This window comes from Pituophis catenifer, unplaced genomic scaffold (assembly GCF_029215685.1).
Source record: "Pituophis catenifer annectens isolate HBS135680 unplaced genomic scaffold, rPitCat1.0.hap2 SCAF_2, whole genome shotgun sequence".
NCBI lineage: Eukaryota > Metazoa > Chordata > Lepidosauria > Squamata > Colubridae > Pituophis > Pituophis catenifer.
Genome location: NW_027256882.1, coordinates 92767062 through 92791280, shown reverse-complemented (window position 1 = coordinate 92791280; position 24219 = coordinate 92767062). Strand labels below are relative to the sequence as shown.

Sequence of the window (24219 nt, the reverse complement as noted above, 5' to 3'; positions counted from 1 at the left end):
AAAACAGCACTACCATAGTATGGAATCTCTAGAAAAATATTGGTGTGGTTCTATGAGAGATAGAAACAGACCCTTAACTTGGAGTACTGCCCCACCTGAAAACCATCATGTATCCACTATTAGACCCCTTGCAATTTGCCTAAAGCAAATAGATCGGCAGATGATGCTGTTAATATGGCACTAAACTACATCTTACAACATCTTGAATCTCCAAGGACCTATGCAAGGATCCTTTTTGTAGACGTTAGCTCGGCATTCAATACCATATTTCTAGATATTCTTGTCACTAAACTGACTCACAATTGTGCCTGACCACAACTGTAAGTAGATCATAAGCTTAGGAAGCATCAGGTGAAGCCAAACAAAATCACATCAGATACCTGTACAATTAGCAGGTATCCCAGAGTTGTGTGCTCTCTCCATTACTATTTTCTATCTATACTAATGATTGTATCTCAAAGGATCCCTCTGTTAAAGTACTGATGTTTGCAGATGATACAACAGTGATTGGTCTCATTTGAGATGACGAATCTGCATACAGACGGGAAATTGATCAGCTGGCGTGGTGCAGCTGGAACAGTCTTGAACTGAACACACTCAAAATTGTAGAAATGATAGATTTTTAGGAGAAGCCCTCCTATTTTACCACCTCTTACAATACTAAACAACACAGTATCAACAGTAGAGATCTTCAAGTTTCTAGGTACTATAATATCTCAAGACTTAAAATGGACACCTAACATCAAAAATGTCATCAAAAAAGCACAACAAAGAATGTTCTTTCTGAGCCAATTCAGAAAATCAGAAAGCTGCTGATATAGCTACAAAGGAATTATTAACTCTGTCATTTGCACTTCTATAACTGTCTGGTTTGGCACAGCAACCAAACAAGACAGACATAGACTTCAATGGATAGTTAGGACTGCAGAAAAAACAATTGCAACCAGCCTGCCTTCCATTGAGGATCTGTATATCACACAAGCTAGAAAGAGGGCTGTGAAAGTATCAACCGACCAACACATCCTAGTCCTAAACTGTTTCAACTTCCCTCAAGACAACGTTATGGGGCATTGCATGCCAAAACAACTAGATACAAGGACATTCCCCCCATCCCCATGTACCATCATTTTGCTAAACAACTAATTCTCACAATACTGTCTTAAGCCCTGGAATGTCAAACTACCTAGTAGGGCTATATTACTATTATCCTTCTCATCTTTCCTATAACCTATTTCCTTAGCGTCTTATGTCTATAACTTTGCTGTTTGTATCTTATGATTTATGTGGATTGTTATTTAGTATCCTATTATGATTTATATTGATTGCTTATTTAGTATCCTATGACCATCACTGAGTGCTGTATCTTATGACTTATGATTGTATTTTATGATTATGATCATAATTTATCACTTGTTGCTTGTATGTATATTGAAAGATTATGCACCGGAGACAAATTCCTTGTGCGTCCAATCAATTTGGCCAATAAAGAATTCTATTCTATTCTTAAATTGGAGTCTGCCAATTTAGCAGTTTAAGCAGTTAGCTTAAAATCTTCAGAATACCAAGCAAGCATAGCCAAAATATTGAAGAAAGATTAGTCTAAGCAGTAGCAGCTGCTATAGGGCAGATAAAATATTTGAATTGAGTTCAGGTTTTGATGACTTATGGATACTTCTATGTCTTTTTTGGTGGCTAGGGGCAACAATACCATACTCTGATATTTTTGTTTTCCAATTTAGCTTACTGTTTCTTGATGGTTACCCATCCAATTTAACCAGATCTGATGCTAGTTAACATTTCAAGATCAGTCTGATCAGCTAAGTACAAGGTTATGGATGCAAATGGCCTGGAAGTACAAAAAATCCATGAGTATAAACTTATTTCATTATGGGGAGCAATTGGACTAATAGAAAGCAATCAATAATCACCCCCTCATCCACAGAAGCAGACTACATACCTGCAGATAAAGTTAACCTGGATGCATAAATTAGTCCTGCAATTATGCATGAGGACAATAAAAGTTGCATTCTGATTTCAAAATCAGAGAAAATTACTGTGCATATAAAGCACATTGGTGCCAATTACTATTCTGGATGAAATACACAGCTGAATGGGACCGAGGAGCTGATTACTACCCCACATTAAAGATAGTAACAGACATACCTACAAGGCACTATGAAGAGACCAATTTAAAGACCTTCATGAAGTGATGACAGTTCGAATTGGTGCAATAACTTTTGAGAATTGTAATGCTATTGTAATTCAACTTCGCATGCGGCCGCCTTTTGCACCTATGAGCCTATTGATCACTCAGGACAACAGAGAGTTAGCAGGAGACCTCTGCATCTTTATGTGCTGAAATTATGTACATCACACGCCTCTATGTTACATGCCTACTGTTGATTGAATTCCTGTTCTTGGGTTTTCATAACTTCCTCCATCCGTTCAGTTTTCATTCTATTCTATGAACTGTGCAGACCACATACCTATTTGACTCTATTGCCTGGGCAGAATCAAGCAATGCTCTTCAATACGTTTTTTTTTTTTAATGTTACTATCACTTTCTCAAACTGGGAGGAGAAAATGCACCATGGCTACGAAAAAATTGTAGGTTTAACACTCTTCCAACAGTCTTGAGAATTCTTTGAAGATTAGAATTCTTTCCTTGGACCAAAAGATAATAACCTCTGCTTTTGAAATCACACCGATGTACTGTGGTTCATTCCTATCTCAGCTTAATCGTCACTATTGTTTTAAGATTTGTAAAAAGTGCAGAACCTTTAGGCAAACCTACCTGTAGACACATAACATTGATGTCATACAGATTTCTACATTTGTGACCCAGGTAAACCATTCTGAATGTGTCTCAGATGAGTTTTAATGATGGCAAAAGTCCTTGATGGAAGGAATTCCCCTTAATTCACTTCGTCTTATTTCATCAAAACAGCATGAGAATCATATATGCATACATATAATGCTATATATCTATGCATACATATAATGCTATATATCTTCCATACAGAATTAATGCCCACTTCCTCTTTTCTCTGTGGATGCCTGCATAAAACAAAACTTATTCTAAAGGGGAATTGCATTACAATTTTGTTTGTGCCTTGTGCCCAATTATGCAAGATAAAATGTAATAGGCATATTGTTTTATAAACTGAGCTGCCAAACATTTTTGTTTTTAGAATCAGCAGCCTGAATATTTGTTTGCTTACATTTTTTGTACATATGAAAGAAAATGTGCAAACTTTCCCCCTTATTCTATACAAAAAGCTTGGGTTTTTATTTTAATAAGCAGTTTTTGCTTTGAGCTTTATCCCATATCTGACAAAACCACTGGTCTCCACGATAGAGGAATGTCTCCATGAGGTTAGTCGTTTACTTTCTGATTTCAAAAGTCAGCAATTTATTCTTCATATTGCATAGTTTTCCATTCTGTCAGATAAAAAACTACGTAAAAAAAAGAAAATCATAAATTCGTATCTTGATTTTTCTTTGCCCTGAAATAGCACTATATTGGGCAAGCAAAAAATTGTAAAAATGGAGTATGCTACAGCCAATGATCTTTCTAATATTGGATTTTTAATCCCTGGAAATTTTTAATCGGAGGTTTGTCTTTTTCCTTTTTGTTATCACATAATTATTTCTTCTCTTACCTTCTTTCATAGTCTGGAAAATGTATTTTTTTTAATGAAATGAAATATGACTCATTTGAGCCAGAATAGTGTGGTTAACTCTTGTATTTGTGAATAATGATGCTGAATTGCAGGATAATTTTTTCTGTATGCTGCCTTGCTGGGAATTATAATCTAACAAATCTAGAGGACTGTAGGTTGGGAAGAATTGGCTTACATGGATTCTTCTACTTTTCTTAGGATGAGCAAGATCTGGCTAGGCCTATGTTTACCTGTCCTTCTTTTAGTGCTGCTATTTATTTTTTGGTATTTACATATTATAAAGGAAACAAAAAAGAACAATTGTACGCTCTGTGTTAGACAGGATTGCACAGACTTTTTTTTTCCTGGACTGTAGCATATTTGCTCACAAGAATTCTTGAAGACCAACTTTCCCCAAAAAGCATATTTGAAGTATATGTTTAGAATATATCAGGTATTCTAAACAACATCAGTATTATGTATTAGTGCTGATGCAAAAGTACTATGATCGTTAGCAAAAATTACCAATCAAGTATAGAATTTCCTTTTCATTCTTTACATTTTTTCCTGTCCAATAAAGGCTATTCTCTTTTAATACATATGTTAAGCTAATTCACAATTTAAATGAAATGTCATGAAAAAGATTAACATTTTCAATCAACTTACAATAGTTAGAGCACACCCTTTGTATGATTATCCTTAAAACAAATCCCTCCAAGCAATATTAAAATTGATAACCACATTTTTGACCTTACCATATACATACAAGCAAAGGTCATAATTCATTGTTTGTCACAATATAGAGAGGTAACAACATACGGTTCATGTGATTTTATTTTAACATAACAAAAATGGAACATCTATACTATCAACCCCTTTCCCCAAAACAGAAAGAAAAGTGTAGCTATAAAATTGGTTTGTAACATGAACAAATAGCTTAGTAATGTTTCATCTTCTTTACAACTACTTTTGAAGCACTACATTTTAAAATTTATTGTTTGCAATATTGTTGTTACTTATATTCTGGTAGAATCATAACCTGCTTGTATACAACTGAAAGCTAAATTGATTCTTACTTATTCTTAGAATTATATAACTTTTCTATTTATATGGATGTTAAAAAATGAATTGTTCTTGCAGAGGAATAAGTTAAACCATAAGAGGGGCTGCAGACCAGATAATTACATAGCAATTTCAGCATAAATATAGATTAGATTCTGGAACAACTGTAGTTGCTTTTTTAAAAATAACTATTTTCACCACAGGACAGATTTTTAAAATCTGACAACTCTGACTTATGTATAACAAACTGTGTGCACACCATAGGCACAACAGAGAAATAAATACATTTTTTATCTTGATAAAAATTAAAATCTCACCATGTCACCAAGGAACAGAGACTGAAATAGGAAAATGAAGTTTCCCATCATAAATATATGATTCTATTTAAATTAAGGTCTGTATTTGCTCAACAGCAGATTTTTAAAAAATATGGTAAGTTGTACACAATTATGTTGCTTCTAGCATTGCATAACGCAAGGTATATAGGGCAATGCCCTGATTTCATTAATTATCAAACTTCTTCAGTGCACTTTTTCAAATGGAAAATGTTGACAAATCAAGTTTAGCTGAAAGTAGAATCAATAAGGTACACTATTCACATGGTTTCTGGAAACATTACCCATAACTTTCAGCTAAAAGGCACGAGGTAACTAAATGAAAAAGTCTTCACCATCTTAAGAGCTGCCTTGATCAGCAGAGTATGCAAAATTAATATAAAAAGATACAGTACCTGTGATGATACATTGGTTCAGGAACTCTCCCATGTGTCATAAAAACTTTGGAACCATCTAGATTTACTATGCCTTCTAGATAACACTCACTAAAATAGTGTTATATGAGGAACATGTTTTATTTCATGTTTTAAAAAGTATGCTAGATTTGATCTGAAAAATTACAAATCTCTCAACACCTTTCCTTCGTCCTCATCATCACTATCAGTCACGTTGACTTGCTGTACACTAGAAGGGGTGGAAGGGGTGGCTGTAAAAACATTTTCAAGGGCCCCAATGTCCAACTGTGGCATAGGGTTTAAATACTCCTCTTCAGTCTGACTGTGGCTGCTGTAATAGGATGTCCCTTCCAAGCTCTCACAGCTGTGGGAGTCTTCACTATGTGTATGTTCATCGGAATATTCTCTGAAAGGGTAGTCTCTGTTCAGGGCAGAAAACATGGCCTCGTGTTTTTGATACTGGTCTTCATAAAAGCCAAGGCATTCAGGCATGGAGCTGGGGAAATTCCCATAGCCAAAAGGAGGCCGGCTATATGGACATGTGCTACATCAAAACAAAAAACAAAAAAAAAAGGTTACTTTGATTGCTTTGTCATAGGACTGATATATTACTACTAACACATGCAGGTAGTTCTCCACTTACGACCATTTGTTTACTGACCGTTCAAAGTTACAATGGCACTGAAAAAAAGAGATACTTATGACCAGTTTTCACATTTATGACACTGCAGCATCCCCGTGGTCATGTGATCAAAATTTAGGCGCTTGGCAACTGGCATGTATTCAGGACAGTTGTATGGTCCTGAGGTCATGTGATCACCATTTGTAACCTTCCCAGCTGGTTTCCAACAAGCAAAGTCACTGGGGGAAGCCAGATTTGCTTAACAGTCACATGATTCATTTAAGAACAGCAGTGATTTGCTTAACAACTGTGGCAAAAATGGTCATAAAATGGGGACAAAACTCATTTAATAATTGCCTTGCTTAGCAATGGAAATTTTGGACTCAACTGTAGTCATAGGTTGAGGACTACCTGCATAGCAGGTCTTTATTGACCTTGAGTTGAGTTAAACTAATAGAAAGGTACATTCTCTTTCAGGCTGAAAACTGCATTTGACTTTTCAATAGAAGGAACAGTTTGCAGCAGGATAAAAAGTTCCTTTTCACTAGGGATTAACATCAGTTCTGTTAATGTAATTTAATATTTAATTTATATGTTAAATTAAAGGTATTATAGATATTCTCTACATATTTTCTAATCACATTTAAATTCACAGTTCTATAACAACTTTTAGAGGAGGTCTATAGCTGCATCTAAGGTTCTTGCTGCAAGGTCTATAGATGCAGAAAGTAGAATATTGACTAGGTAGTCCTACAGTATAGAAATCAATCCAGAGGTAGGACAATTCAGTCACTTACCCCCAACTTTTAATAAAAGCTGATTTAATTAATGAATATATAGTATAGCATCCATCCCAAAATAATAAGATAGTTTAAGGTGACATAAAATAAACAAAACCAATAAACACCCCAGCAGCATCCTGAATTTAAATAGAAAGGGTTAAATAAAAATTAAAAGGCAATTAAAAAATTCTATGGTGATGACAAATGCCATATAGTCTGCTTTATTGTTTACATGAAATGTTAACTAGTACAGGCATATATGCATGGATATGTATCTCTATTCTCCTTCAATTCAAGTTCCTGATAATTTGGATGGATGGATGGATGGATGGATAGATAGACTGAATGGTGTGCAAATTGTTTCAAAACTGAAACTGCACTTTTGAAGCATTTTGAACATCTATCATAAACACAGATATATACACATATACAGAAATACAAGGTTTGAATGGGTACAAGATACATGTAATTAGATATCAGAAGCAAATTAAATAGGTGAGGTATTGTGATGATTACATTTAGCAATTTACAGAAAAGTTGCTATTGATCAAATAACTTCCTGGCATTGAGTAAGGGAACTCAACTGGTTCTGGATCTTTATGATTAACAAGAAGACAACCACTGTCTTGTATTCTGCATTTCATTTCCCCCCAACTACTCTATATTGTAACCACCTAAATTCATCTCTGAAGTCAGTTCAAAACGTTAGTCTTTTATAATGAGCCCTGGTGGCACAGTGTATTGTGCGATAGTGTATAAAACGCATTATTGCAGGCTAATTCTGCCCACAGCCGAGAGATTGATCCTGATGGGGCTCAATATTGTCTCAGCCTTCTATCCTTCCAAGGCTGGTAAAATAAGGATCCAGATTGTTGGGGGCAATATGATGTAAACTGCCCAAAGTGCTGTAAAGCACTGTGGAGCAGCATATACCAGAAAAACAGAGTTGGAAGGGACCTTGGAGGTCTTCTAGTCCAACCCCTGCTTAGTCAGGAAACCCTACACCACTTCAGACAAATGGTTATCCAATCTCTTCTTTAAAACTTCCTGTACCGTAAGACTAACCACTATTGCTATGTTTACCTTCACTGGCGGTTATTTTTGTCTTGAGGCTCATGTCTTATACTGCAAAACCCTAAATACTAACAAGACAGGTGATTGATCCAATAAACAAAAGCACTCTTATACCAAGCCATACAAGCTAAACAGACTTTTGTTTTTAAAAGTCCTCCTTTGCATTTAATATAAATGCAAGTTTTTTTCTCAACAAATTAACAGAATCCGAACAGTCTTGTATAGCCTTGGCAGGGGCATACTGATTAGATGGGATACCAGAGGTGAGTTAGACTGGGGAATAAAAAAAAATCCCAGATGGGTAAGTTAATAAAGTTACCAGGAGTCAAGCTTGTCTTGGAATAAATTTTACTTAACATTTCTTCTGACCTATCCTGCCCCAATTTTTAGTAACTTCCAGATTGTGATTGCTATACACAATATGCACTACAGCAGCCCTGAAGTGAAATTATCATTAACATTGATAAGGATATCCTTTTCCAGAATAAGAGCATAGCTAGCTAGCTAGCTAAAATTAGAGTATTCTGCTCGTTTCTCATTTTCTTAATGGGTACTTTCCATATCACACTGTTCAGTGGACCCTTGTGGAAGGTTAAAAAAGTAGTAGTAGTCTATCAAGGAAAAATTGACTTAAGAGGAGGTTCACATAAATCTAAGGTATATTTTATTCTGTTTTAGTGTGTTGTATAAATTCAGACATTACACGTACAACATGCTTTATGGTTTACTGTCTTGTACTATAGTTACTAGTACTATAGCTTATTGAACAATCTGTGCTTGTACATTTACCATATACTTAGCCAGATGGGTGAGTTCAGCACAGAAGTGATTATATAAGAGAACTAAAAACTCAGCCAGCTTAGTGTCATGGTGAAGTGCTAGTCTAGAACCCAGAAGATTGTGAGTTCTAGCCTCACTTAGGCATGAAAGCCAGCTGGGTGACTGTGGGCCACTCACTCTTTCTCAGCCCAACCCACCTTAGAAGACAGTTGTTGTGAGAAAAATGGGAGACAGGAGTATTAGGTATGTTTGTCACCTTGATTGATTGATATATATATATATCAGGATTCCACCACCACCACCATCATCCAGTCTTCTTTTCAAGGAAGACGGTGGATTCAGGTCAAAAATATATACATGTCCCGATTGTAATGGGTTTATACCTAACTTAGGAAAAATCAAGAGTGCAAATCAGAAACTGAGCCATTGGGGTTTGAGGTCTCTAATCCAAAACTGTTGGGTAGAGCCCCAAACATTCAGATTGCCTCTTGGAAAGATTTGTTTTAATAATTAGATGAGTATGATGATTCTGACTTGTTTTTTCTACTTGGAAGGTCTTGTTTCATGTCTTAAAAAGAGACAACAATGTACTAGATGGGCTTAAAAGATTGTACATGGGAGAAAAATCTTTAAAAGCCTCTATGGTGACTGAAAAATTTGATGAAAATAATTTCAGCAGAATGGAATGCATGGAAGTTTCATATGAAAGGAAACAGAGGGAAAACAGAAGGAAAATTGTCTAATGTTATTGCACTTTTCCTAACAGTAACTGCAAACCTTGGCATAGTGTGTCTAATTACCTATTCCAGAATGCAAGTATGTGGTTGCATTACCTTGATGGGAAATAATGAGGTCCTGGTAAAAAATAAGGATGGTGAAATGAAAATCGAGGAGGAGCTCCAAAGAGAGTTGCTGGATGACCAATGGGAGGAGGCTGATAAACATGTGGATGAGGGATAGGTGGTGCTTGAGGAATGGGTCCATTTCTAGAACATGAAGAAACACCTGAGTATTCCTTGGGGGGTTGGCTATTTGAGACACTGTATCTAGGGTGAGTAGTGCTTGTATTATTTGGGGTCCTGCTTGAGCTTTCAATAGAAATCTGGTTGGGTCTCTTTATAGAGCAATTTGTTCCTGAAGATACACGATGAGCTTCTGTTGGGGAAGGTGCAGCAAATCGTTGAGGCTGAAGGACTGGCCGAATTGGCAGGTTTGCAGTTGAGGCAGCTAATGGTGTTGTGTTTCCTACACTTGGCTGGAACAGTGTAATAGGGCCTGGATGCTGAGCAGAAGGAGCTGGCAGCTGGATAGTAGAAGCGGCTTCACCTTTGGAGAAGGAAAATGATCAGTTTTAACTGAGAAACTCATATTAATAGTATTTTCTTATTTAAAGTTTACTTCATTTAATTTTACTACAAAACATTTGCCAACAAGTAATAATTATGCTATGTGTGAAAATCATTACATATGTTCTGTAAGTAATATGTGCAGGACTATATTATAACCTATGCTTTTGTAAAAATTGTACTATGCAATTATACTTTGACAAAAAAATAAATAAATATTAAAATATAATTCCTTAAATTTGTAAATCTGAAAACTCAAAATGCCTTCTCTTGTTGGAAACTCATTACTATTATCAACAATAAAAGTTTATTGATATATATTAAACAGCATTAAATATAAAATATAAAAAAGGCATGGGGGTGGGTGATTTGAAGGAAATCTCTGTCTAAGCACACCTAACCAACAGATCCAGCAGGAAGGCATGTGAAGAGTCCTATCCATGAAGAAATGGCATCTAATAGGACAGAGGAAGAAAGGCTTATCTGCTAAGCACCTACCCTATGGAATATTATTCCTTTTGATGTCAGATTGGCCCCAACAGTACTGGCTATCTAAAAGGGCCCGAAAACATGGCTTTGCCATCTGGCCTGGGAATCTGAAACATGGATATGGAGACTGTATTGCTAGGAAAATTGAGCACACTGTCCTGCAATTATGGGTTTTTGTTTTGTTTTTAAAGATTGGTATTGTTTTAACTTTTTTAAATTATTTTTGTTGTTTTTGGTTATTTTGTAGTATTGTTTTTATATTTTAAACTTTGTATGCTGTTCAGAGTCATGAACAATTTCTTCATTTGATTTTTATCTCACATTTATTACTGTGTATAAGTAACTCAAGGCAGCAAATGTTCCTAATACTCCTTCCCACTCCTATTTTCCCGTGTGGTGAGTTAGACTAAGGGATAGCCCAAGGTCACCAGCCAGCTTTTCTGCCTAAAGTGGGAACTAGAACTCACAGTCTCCTGGTTTCTAGACCAGCATTTTAACCTCTCACCAATCTGGCTCTATTTAACAAACAAACAAACAAACAAACAAACAAACAAACAAACAAACAAACACTGTATCTATCATCTTAATATCCAAAGATATTTAGGATATCTTTCAAACTTGTTAATAAAAGCCTATATTTAGGCCTGCATTCCATTGTTTTCTAATACTGTATATGGAATTAGAAATCAAATACGTATCCAAAAGTTAAGACACCAAGTATCCAGTTTCATTTGGTATTATATATACACCAAGTATATATAATATATTAAATATTATACATTATTTATATATGTGTGAAATAATAATTGTTTATAGGAGATTATGTTCCCACATTTGTTCTTATTTTTGTCTGTCAACTCTAGCATGATGAATGCTGCTTCCAAATATAGCTTTATTGTGGATCATCACAATAGTAGTGAAGTTCTTCAGGATGTCAATTTTCTAGCTCTTTTCTTTCTGGAGAAAATTAACTTTTTCAAGAAGGATAGGAAATCTTAGGTGATCTTAACAGCTCATCTCACATTTTTATAACATCTGCAGTAAATCTTATATTCATCATATATTTTATATTTTAAATAGGCCTCATTTTAGACTGTATTCTAGAGGGGGTGGGCAATTGTTTTAGCACAGAAAAGCTGAACTTTTGGAGTATGTTTGTGTTTTGAGGAGTTTTATTTTTACACAAGAATAAGTATGTTTAACTAGAAGTACACAATTAGTTTTGAGCCAGTTTCCTTTAAAGGAAGAGGAAATGTCACTTTATTGCTGAATTTTAATAGTACAATTGCAGGTGGGATTTGGGAACAAAAAAGAAAACAAGGCTGACTGAATGTGAATCTTAGTTGGTCTTTTCTTGATTTAAGTGATATTTTGTAATTTCAAATAAAAAAATAAAAAATAACCCACCATTTAAAAGAAGTTTTTTTTGTTTCTTTGAAGTTAATCAATTATAAAAAAAAATATCTAAATTCTAAAGTGAAAATGACCTATTTTATGATTAGATTCAATGCGTGTATCAGTTACTGCCCATATCAAAATTATATCCTATTAAAACAGGGGTTCCCGACTTGTGGGCCGCGGCCTATTCACAACTGGGCTGTGTGAGTGGCTGGCTGCTGTGTGTGTGGACACACACACAGCCCCACTCACATGAGCAATGTGTGCACACGCACACATATGCCACTCCCACAAAACCATCCCCCGTTTCCCTCCTCACTCACCCCCCCTCCCCCGCTCTGGGCTGCCAACCCGGAAAGGTTGGGGAACTCTGTATTAAAAGACACAAAAGGCATGGATGGAATATGAAGGATATTATCCATAGAAAATACAAAATATACTCCAATAGCATTCTGGCTTAAAATGGAACTACAATATTATATTACTATAGGCCCTACCTAGGAGTAAAATTGACAGATTTTTTTCCAGTTTCCCCTTTCTCTTTAACAAACTGTTGTTTTTTTCTTTCTACTTGGGTAGAACAAGAAATAATATTTTTCGTTACTGCAGAACTTGCAGCAGTTTGTGGTCAAAACTACCCACCCCCCATCTCATTACAGTATTTCTAAACCGGCAGAAGTGAAAATGATTACAGATGGCCTTCACATTGCTTCTAAGGATTTATTGAATGAAAACAGTGATGATATGGAAGCATCCCATGATAACTGGCAATGGAATGAAGAGACCATCCTATAGTACATTTTACCAGTCTTCTAAAGCATCTATGAGTATCAAAATCTGTAAGCTAGTGGACATGCATTATGCATGAGTGCACTGATTCATGTCAAAAGAAAATGGACACTGCTTGTTACAATAGATTCATCATTTTGCAAGTTTTGACATATACCTGTACAAACATGGCAGATGCCACTGGTAATATGGGGTCGCGATGGGTCGGACACGACTTCGCAACTAACAACAACAAACAGAAAATCCGCCTCAAGAAGTGGCAACACCCAGTCATGTGATCTACAAAGTTATAAAGGGTTAGTCTGGGAGGTATGTTGGATTAGAGAGCTGAAAATTTTATTCTGAGAGAAAGCAATGGCCGACCACTTCCATTTCAAGAAAACTGTGTAGAAGATATGTCCAATTCTGCAAATTAATTTTCACTCTGATAAAAACAATGAACAGATACCTATTGTCCCAATGTAAAGGTTGGTTCAGAGACTGACACAGATTTAAGGAGACAGCTACCTGCAAACTTCCCTTTTATGGAAAGAACTGTGTCCACAACTGTGTACGACAGAACTGTTACAAAAAATGAAGAAACACTCCATCATAATGCATTGGGGCGATACCGTTGCGAACCGGTAGTAAAGGTAAGTAGAACCCACCCCTGGTCGCGATGTCAGACATGACTTCGCAACTAACAACAAATTCCCTTAATTTTAGTATGTCTAATTAAGAAAGATTCTGAGATTCTTATTTGAAAGAATCAGTTTCACTTGAGCCGGCTGTCATAACATGAGACCAGCCATTACAAAAGAAGCACATTTCTGGTTCCATGTATTATAGAAGTGTGAGAAAACAGACCAGAGTATTGTTGTCAGAAATTACTTATATGTTTCATTTGAAAAGAACGTACTTTGTGGAATTCTTATCTTGGGAGTTCTGGGAAATTTGTTCATTAGATTGTTTAATTCCAGGCTGGTGGCAAAGAAATTTGATACTATGTAAGTCTCACCATGTGGATTCACTTAAAAGCAATTTTACTTTATAAGAATCAAATTTATAAATTTGAAAAAAATGCTTATAAAAGTATGGTTATATTTTATCAACTTGTTTAACTTGATGAAGACAATAAGTGCAATATTTAGTTGTTAGTTTAAAGATTTCTACAAAACTGTGCTATGAATGTGCTTATAGGAATTTAAATTCTTATTCCAAAGGTGCTTTCAAAAAGGCAACTGGACTTATTTGATTTTTCTTCAAGACATCTCACCCAAGAACCTTCTTCAGTTCTAATTAAGCGGTGGGGAATGAAAAGGATTTATACTGTTTGCAATCATCCACTATGAGGGTCATTAAACCATCTGGTGGTTAATCTAGGTCCTCAGAGTCACCTGAATCAGAGTGCCAATGAGTGTGGAACTGACTTGGGACTGTTGAAAGAGCTGCATAGTAAACAGATGTGTCCTATCCCTTCCCCACTGTTGAGAGTGGCCTATTCAATTTTAACACAGCTAGCCTCTTTGATTCCTCTTTCAAACCAGTTTAAAGAATTCATATAAACAACGAAAATGAACTTACAGACTGGATGTCCAATGCTGTTCTGTACGTTGGGTATAACCACAGAGTAGGTAGGTGATCGGAAAGGATAAATGGTAGTTGGATTTGTAGTAATAATACTCTGAGAAGTCCCAGTAAACACAGTAGAGGCTGTCATTGGACTCGTAGCTATGATGTTCTGAGTTGTACCCGAGAATACAGTGGAGACAGTCAATGGAAACCTCTTCCTTTTGCCAGGCCTTGGCTGGTAAACCCAACCTGCAGAAATGTTAAAGAGTACGCCAGCTGAAAGATAGAGTTGCTTTTGAAAATTCTTACCTAGTGAAGATATGCATTATTAAGAGTAACATAAACTTCTCTGCTGCTAAGTCAAAAAATCATATTTGCAAAAGAACACACGTATATGTACAATATGAATAGGAATCTTACAATCTCTCAGAGGGAAAGAGAGATACTGTTTCTTTCTATTTGTAATACCTCTCGTTACCATGGATTTTGGTTTGAGTTATATACAAACATGAGAGTCAATTTGGAGTCCTGGCGATTACATGGATAATTTTCTTGGCAACATTTTTCAGAAGTGGTTTGCCTTTGCCTTCTTCTTAGGGCTGAAAAGAAATGACTGCCCCAGTCATCCGGTTGCTTTGTGCAAGATTATTACTCATGCTCAGTATCTTTAATCACTACACCAAATTGGTATTCATGCCATCCATATTATCACCCGATTGTGACATAACTTTACAATCATGACAGAATACCAACTTGTTAAATAAAATATTATTTCTGCTAATACTAAATAGAGTTAATGCCTTTCTTATTCTATTATTCATTATATTTACTTTAGTATTACAGAATTTAGCATCAGATTATTTTTTAAAATATTTATATAAAATCAGAGCCCTGGAAATTATATTATCTGAATTGTATTTCACTGGGAATAATACAAAGACATGCAATAAGTTTATACATTTAAAACAGGAACATCAGCAGAAATTATCAGCATTAATATAATTGGGTTAATTAATATTAACATATGCCTTTTGTTGAATAAACTATTTTTTCCCAGATGTAATTTCAATTAATGAACAAGGTTTACATAAATCAGTGGAAATGCACATTCACAAACAGATGAGAGAAAAGTTGAGGCTTTCTTTCTTTTATTGTTGCGGACTGCCAGAGCCACAGAGTGTCTGCAAGTTTAATAATTATTTATTTCCAGATCCTAAATATGTCCCACTTGATAAAATGGGAAAACCTTAGTGCTCATACTAATATACAGATGATTGATCTACATGTGTGGTGGCATAATGTCACCATTCATTTGGCTACTTGTATGTCTTTGGGAGAAGATATACGAGTCAGAAAAAAACTAAGGAATTTTCCTCATTATTTAAACATACTAGGTTTTTTTTTAATCTTGCAGGATTCTGTTTCCTGAATGATTATATTTAAACACCATTTTTCCATGCATGAACCTGTGGATTACCTAATGGCAATCAGTTATGAAAAATGTATAAATAATTGCCTCTCTAGTACCAGGAAATTCTTCTCTGTGTTTTTCTTTTATCTTCTGAGCTTCATCATAATAAGGTTTCTTTTGTTCTTCAGTGAGCTTGTTCCATTCCAATCCAAGCTGGACACTGATCTCGGCATTATTAGCAGCAGGATTAGCTTTGGCTAAGGCTGGCCGATGAATTCTTGCCCATACCATAAATGCATTCATAGGACGCTTGACATGGCCATCTCTATCTTTGCTGAACGGAGTGTCTGGTATCCCTACGATAAAGTAATATTAATGTTTAGGTAATATAGGGATGGGTGGAATATACTGCTAATTCTGAGGTATTCTGTGGGCACTGAAGTATGATCCTAACAATTAATAATAAAATGATTTTTCTCTCCCTCAATTGCTGAAAATACTGCTTAATTCTGGCAACAAATGCAAACATTAGGCTCAAACACACCCCAATTCTAAATTCTAATTATTATGATTATTACATATGACTGTAGATTATGAATTTTGGTAATTAGTACAGGGCTATTTTTGGCAAGTATCATATGATCTTATTGTAAAGTGAAATTATAAACTGATATAGGACAGTATGTAATTTACTTTTCTACTGTATATGGAAGAGGTAGGAGTGTGATTCCTCCTGGAGCCTTTATTCATCTTCAGGATCTGCATTGATATTTTGGAGAATTATGTGCTTTAGACTGGGAACCTCCTCTAAGGAGTTGTTGGAAATAGGAAAGAGGAAAAAAATTGTATAACAAAAAGTCCATTGGATTTTGTAACTAGTTCTTTCTCTCACTATATGAAGCATGGTAAATGTTAGTAACTACATAAAGAATGAGCAGGTTCTCTACCAGTTTGAGGCAACTTTGACTTCCACTTTGTCATAGGGCAAACTATATTTGAAACTGAATGAAGTTGTCAGGAACAATTTGCAAGATGACATAGGGATTGGAAATTCACTAGGTGGTTACATTTTTTGAATCTAACTAGACACTGGGGATAAATAACTATATGCTGAGTGATAAAAATAATAAACGAACAAAAGCATGTCTTGTATGAGGTTCCAAGTCTACAATATCCCATGTTTTCCTCTGTAAATTGCTCTTAGAATTTACTAATTACATCATGAACAACAGAAGTTTATCCATTTATCCATGATTTGTCAGAATTAAGTCTCACGGTGTCCACTATATTTAAGAGTGTACCATACATTTCATTCAATGGGGAACTACAGATTTATTTTTTTAATTTATGCAGTCAATTTGCATAGCTGCCCATCTGAACAAGCGACCCTGGATTAAAAAGAGCAGAGATCAGATTAGAGATGAACTTCTCATTTAATTTCTTTCAGTATATTTTATAGCTTTCAGTTTTCCTGTCCATACAATTCCACAATTTAAGCATGGTTATTGATGGGTCCAATAGTCATGTTTAAATTGTGGAATTGTATGGGCAGGAAAATCGTGAAAGCTATAAAATATACTGAAAGAAATATGATACTAATATGGCTGTATTTAAGGAACACCTGGAAGTTTCAGTTGATACAAAATGCAGTGGCCCAGGTACCGGTACTTACAAATAGGCACGTCACACCTATTTTGTGTGTCCAGCAGTGGCTTTCTACTTCCCAGATTCAATTTAAAGTGTGAGTTTCAACCTATAAGGCCCTTTAGGACTTGCTGCTGGAATATTTGCAAGACTCCATCTCCCCACTAGAGTCATCTCAACAACTTTGAGCCAGGAGAAAGAGCTGTTTGTCCCCATTTTCAAGAGGGGAAGGGAATTATAGTCCAGAAGCATTAGAGCCGCCCAGAGTCCCTAGGGAGTTGGGCGGCATAGAAATGTGATTAATAAATAATAAATAATTATTTTTCCATGTTGGGATTGGCTCACTGAAATGGTCTCCCATTGGAGGTTCACTTGTCCCCAACATTAAGTGCCTTCCAGAAAAAACTGAAAATGGGTTTTTTGGACAGCTTTAAATATTATTTTGGGTTTGTAACATAATTACCAGTATATATTCTTAGTATTTTTATGTTTACTGTTTACTATTTTTTAATTACTGAGCCACCAAGAATTTATGATTGAAGAGAAATATAAATCTGATAAAATGTAAATATTCATGGAGATTACATTTTACATCAAAAAGGCTAAACTGATTTCCACAAGAATTACATGCATAGCTCCAGCACAGACTACAGTGGGAGTTCTTTAGTCTCATTATAACCTTTTCATAGCATTGCCATTTGATGGTACACTTTGGTGGGTCATCCAGGACACTTATTCCCAATTAAATGTTATGGCTGACCTGCTGCAGAAACTGGCATGAAAATAATTCCCATTTAACAAATGAAAATTACCTTAAGATACTTGGGTTTTAGATTATATCATATTCTAGTTGTACTGATTTGTAAATGATAGTCATTGTTTAAAAAGGTAAAAGTTTCACCTATTCAGTCGTGCTTTTGCTCTAATCCAGGCCAACAAAGAGACTCATCCCAACAAAGAGGATAGCAGAATAACAGAGTTAGAAGGGATTTTGGAGGTCTTCTAATCCAACCCTCTGCTCAAGCAGAAGACCCTATACTATTTCAGACAAATGGCTGTCTAATCTCTTCTTAAAAATCTCCAGTGATGGAGCACCCACAACTTCTGGAGGCAAGCTGGTTAATTGTTCTCACTGTCAGGAAATTTCTGTCAGGATGAGAAATAATGTTTAGCAACTCCTTCTCCTGCCTTTTCCCCTCTCTCCCCCTCCGATTGTTATATGACTATTCTGGAGGATGTGCTCAGATCTTTCAAGGGAACTGGGTCTACCACATTCTTCTGCAAATGGTTATCATTTGCAAAGTCTAAGATCCATGTCAATAAGACTTAAACTTTTGAGTAGATATTAACAGAATTGAGCTTCAAAATACTTTGTAATACTTAGTCTACAAATAAAGAAGCATATGCAACAGACCACAAATTTACTTCTGCTAGATTCTTGTTTTATCTTAAAATATTCCATATTTGAATGAAAAGATAAAAACATTTATTCAGAAGTAAAAATATTCCTAGGTCAATAAGTCTCTAAGACTCTTTAGTGTTTTGTTTCTAAATTGAGTTTACCTGAGACTAAAGCAGCCATGGCTATAAATGTATATTGAATCAGGATATAAAAACATATACTACATGGCCCTGACTGGCTTAACATTATGCTATATAGAGCCGAGGTGGCACAGTGGTTAGAGTGCAGTACTGCAGGCTACTTCAGCTGACTGCTAGCTGCAGTTCAGTAGATCGAATCTCACCGCCTCAAGGTTGACTCAGCCTTCTATCCTTCTGAGGTGGGTAAAATGGGGACCCAGATTGTTGGGGGCAACATGCTGACTCAGTAAACCGCTTAGAGAGGTCTGTAAAAGCACCATGAAGTGGTATATAAGTCTAAGTGCTATTGCTATATACCATGATTTGTTGAACAAGCCAATTGGTTGGGCTCAGAAAACACACTATATTCTTAAACAGCCCAAAAATCATACCACAACCCAAATGCTACCAATTAAAGGATGTCATTGAATAGGGTCCAGGAAACTGCCTTTTTCTGTCATATCACCTACCCTTCAGACAGCTTGCTCACTTAAGATTCAGATTGCCCCAACCTTGCTGGCTTTTTGGAAAGCTTTTAAAACCTGGCTGTTTTCCCAGGTATGGAGATCAGAATAATTAGATCTGTAAGGTCTTGTTAATCTATTGTAGCATGGTCTGCTCTTGGTTGCCATTTTTGCTTTTTTACTTTTTTTTTGCTAATGAGCTAGTTATTGCACTGGTGTTTTAAGCTATGCTAACTGGCCAGATATCAGCCGTATAATGAAAATAATAAGCTAAATCAACACCAAAACAAATCATATTATGTTATATGGATCAGGCTTCTTTCTGGGAGCAAGTTCCATTGAAATCAGTAGGATACATTTCCAAATAACCAGGTTATCACCAGATGAATAGCATTCTGGTCGGAGGCTTGTTAACTGAGCATCTTGACAGACGTTTCTTCTCAATTGCCCAGGGCCCTGTTTTCTCTCTCTCTATTTAGAGACCAACTCCTTGAAATCCAATTTAAGTATCACATGTCACTAAATTTACAATCTAGGAATCTACCAGTTCCCTTCTAAACAAGCCAGCAACATTGTATCTCATGAAAACAAATTCCAAATTTTCAATAAGTACTAGGGTAGGTGAAGCAGTGCCTTTTATCTTCTTAAATGCAACTGCCAATCACTTGGAAAGCTTCTTGCAAGATAAGAGAAGCACTAAGAGACACCTGAATTCAAATTTGCAATTCCTCAATAAGACAGTAGGATCTCTTAGCTAAAATTACATCAGAGTTTTGTGTGAGGAAAAAAACCCCATAGCTTCTGGGAAAACAGATAGAACAGATACACATGTAACAAATCCCATTTAGCATCTCTATCCGTTTATCCATAGTATGAAATTGTACTGTATCAATTTAAACAATTTCAATTTTTTCTTAATTGAAAAGTCCAACCCTTTTACGCTATAGTTCAGAATTTTTGTTCTGCATCTTTTCTAATTTTGTGGTAAGAATGTTGAGATAAACTACATGATGTTGTTTCTAAACTGTTTTAGACTTTTAGATCATATTTTAATTATGATCACAAACTTACACAAACATAAGAAACCTTCTGTCTGGAAGCCAGATCTGCATCTAATCCATCCAGTGGATTTATTTTTTCATTCTTGCAATATATCCGTGACTTTTCAATGATTTGGCCATAACATCAATATCTTTGGCAATACTTAAATATTAAATGAAGAGAATAATTTTTACATTCATACAGAATACATAATGTTGTCCCCTTCAAGATACTTCCACTAACCCACTTATTCTGAGCGTACTTGAAATTACTTTTTTGTAGCCTTATACTGGAACAAGTATCTAATTTTCAGTTTACAGCAAAACAAAATCAGTACAATGAAGTTCATGTAAAAGTGTTCATTTATAGAACATCTTCCATATTAAAATACATTGAAAGAAACATTAATAAACTTTCAGTCTCATTTCTTTCATTTTAATAATAAAACATAAAGTTGCTTTATAATGACCCATTTTTTTGTGTAATATTATATTATATAGCTAAACTGAGTAGCAGATAGTACTTCAGAAATTCAGGTAGCAGACTTTCCCACAAAAAAATGCCAGAAATGGATCTTTAGCATATAAAAACACATATACTCTGCCACGGAGATAAAAAATGCTTTTTATAAATATGTCTTCCCCAAATAAGAGTAATTTTATGAAATTTAAAAATATTTTCAAGAATAGGTTTATTTACTTGATAATAAGATGATTACATTTGTGATGTCTGAGTCTAAAAAAGATCCAGGAAGATTCATATAAAATCCTAATACTGGACCACTTTCAATGGCAGCCAGTTTTTCTTTAGAGTTTCGGGTAAAGGGGTTCCTTTTTCGTGATGGGCCATGTGGAACTTTCAGTGTTTAACTTTTCACATATGAGTAAGAATGAAAATAAATGCCTGCATTCAGGATTTCTATTAGGAGAATATTGTCTCACAATATTACAAACAGGAGATATTTTTCCTCTTTGTTCCCTAACTCAATACAACAGAGTCTATTCATCTTCACGTAGCTCTATACTGCTTTCTCTTGATCATTTTATACTGTAATACACTAATGGAATGGACAGATTTTTTTTAAAAAAACCCTCTTTTGGACAGTCATATAATCAACATATAGCTGTTGTGAAACACACACACACACACAGTATAAATAAATGGCTTTAGTGGTGGAAGACAGAATATTTCTGGCTCATGTTAATCTATCATAAACACTGCATATCCCTCCAAAAGAAAACATAAAGCTGAAGTCAGGAAATAGTTTTCTTCTTTCTCATTGACCATGAAATATAATTCACAAGATTGGTTTTAACTTATATCACTATTTCCACAATCATATTAAATGAGGATTCCATCTATGTATCATTGAAAAGGCATTTTATTAGCAATCTAGCCAAATTCAGTTGACATAGACAAATGTATTTTTAAACAAAATTACAGAGATACCTTAGTGGAATAATAAAACTTCTGCCTTTTGATACCAAACTAGCAGATTTATACAGATGTTAGAAAATGAGACTTCTAACAGAATGAACTTCTCATTTATATTTAGCTATGACATTCACTGAATAAACCATTACCTGCTCCTTGTTCAACCTAATTTGTTTTATGGGATTGTGAGAATAAAATGGAGGACTATTCACTTATTCTAGCTCTTTCTAAACAAATAGCAAATAGCTGGATTTTTTTATTCCTGCTTGTACCACTTCCTTGATCACAATTATCTGGTCACCTCTCCCACTCATAGACTACTATAATTTATTCTAAATAGGGTTATCCTTTCAAACAGGCTGTGGCCTGGTAGTGGGCCACGGCCCGAGGGTTGGAGACCCCTGGTTTATTGTTTTTGTTATTTCAGATACGTTTTTATCATTCTGATTTTATTGTACACTGCCCAGAGTCACATTTGAGATATGGGTGGCTATACAAATTTGATGCTTAAAAGCCTAACTCTTTTATTGTAAATAGGGTTTTATGAATTGGTAATATAGGTTTTACTCTGTGAAATTAAATCCTAAAATAAATGTTAAGATTTTAGGCCTGTGCAGCATTTTTTATTCAATTTCAAAGATGTGTGAGCACAAATACAGCACTAGTCTTCAGCTTTTTAAAGCAGCTGCATCTTTTGGAATCAAAATTGAAGCGTCACACAGACGTATTACATTTTAATCTGTTTTAGTATTCTTTGCCTCTGTTGAACAGATGTTTTATTCCACCTTAATTTTGATTAATAATCCAAGGCAGCAAACATAAGTAATACTCTTTCCTTGTTCTATTTTCCTCACAACTCTGTGAGGGGGATTGGGTTCAAAAAGAATGATTGGCCCAAGTCCACTCAGTTAGCTTTTATACCTAAAGTGGGACTAGAACTCAGTTCCCTGGTTTCTAGGCCAGCACCTTAACCACTACACCAAACTATAAAACAATTTGAGAAGTATAATCCCTGTGTATTTATAGGTTTCATTAACTGGAATATGCACTATTGTACATGAATTGCTGACTCAAAGTTTGAGGGATGGGGTGCACTGTCGTATACCTTGAAATAATAGCACACTCTTATTGTTCAATCCAGTGTTTACACATACCAGTTTATGGTTAATATGATAAATTCTGACTAATTTCTAATACCTGCATCTGAGGGTAGCACTGTGAGAGGAACATCTTTAGTTTCAATTTTGACTGAAGGCTCCAGCAAGGACTGCATTTTAAGGGGCACTTGTGTCACTGGCACTTTAGTCACTCTTATAAGCTCAGATGGCGGTGGTCCCTGAAACTGGATCCTAGCCCCTGGAGGGACCGGATGGAGTGTAACAGGAATCTTCAGTTCTTGAGAATGCTGTGTTCCGATAGGTTGAGACAAACTAACATCCTGGCTAATGTGAGCGGGACCACTGGAAGATGGTGGAGGCTTGGATGCCACTTCTTCCCTCCCTTTGCAATCCTCCTCGGGAGGCTCTACAAGTTCGGTTTTGATGGTCCCTTCTTTTGCAGATCCCAAGACTTTGGCATCAGAGTTTTCTTTCAACTTTGCCTCCTTCTTGATCTCCTCCGTCTCTTCAACTTTCCCCAGTTTGACTTCCCCTACACTTTTCACACTGCTACAACTACTTTCATCTTTGCCGCTGAGACGGTTTGTAAGCGTTTTAGGCTCTCGTCTTTTTTTCTTGTTGCTACTTCCCATAAAGAGCAATGGGTTCTCTGGCTCACGCTCCTCCGCTTTCACCTGTAACCCTTTCTGGTGCCCGTTTTCTTCCTCCTCTTCCTGCTTTTCACAGGCTCCAGTTTCCGTCCCAAGGACAGGCTGGGAAAGCTGCTGCCTGCCAAGACAAATCTGCTCTTCCAAAACATGTTGTTGCTCTTTAAAGGTCCCCCCTTCCCCAGGCTGTGGAAGTTTCTGTTCCTTGTGCAAAACACTTTGTTTGGGAGAGAGGGGGTGCAGGAGATGGTGCTGGGGAGCCTGTTTGGGAGGGAACAGCAGAAGGTGCGGGTCCCTGCCCCCCTGTCCTGGCAGAGGGTGCAGGAGAAGATGGTCCATGCAGGCAGTGCTCTGCCAAGCCGTGGAATGCAGGAGCCGGTGCTGCTCTCTTGGGGCTTCCTCCTGCGCCCCTTTCTCCATGCCGCAGCCCGCCCTTGATAGTAGGATTGTTACGGGATTGTGAGCTCAGCCCGGTCCTCTGTTACCGCCCGTTTGTTTGCTGCGGTTGGCTTGCAAACGTTCTCCGCTCCCCCTCCCCCCCCAACTCCAAGGTCCACGCGCCCGCTCTCGACCCCGCCCTCTGGCTCGCGAGGG

The 24219-nt window shown here is 36.2% G+C and overlaps 1 protein-coding gene across 1 annotated transcript; it reads right to left on the bottom strand.

The window, feature by feature from the left end:
* Positions 1 to 5608: 5608 nt before the first annotated feature.
* SOX30 (SRY-box transcription factor 30) lies at positions 5609 to 24045 on the bottom strand. The gene is made up of 5 exons (XM_070933839.1): positions 23058 to 24045; positions 15813 to 16052; positions 14298 to 14534; positions 9546 to 10038; positions 5609 to 5998 (listed from the first exon to the last, which is right to left on the bottom strand). Exons 1-5 carry the CDS (start codon positions 24043 to 24045, stop codon positions 5617 to 5619), a joined length of 2340 nt encoding a protein of 779 aa, XP_070789940.1. The 3' UTR covers positions 5609 to 5616.
* Between the last annotated feature and the right edge of the window lie 174 nt (positions 24046 to 24219).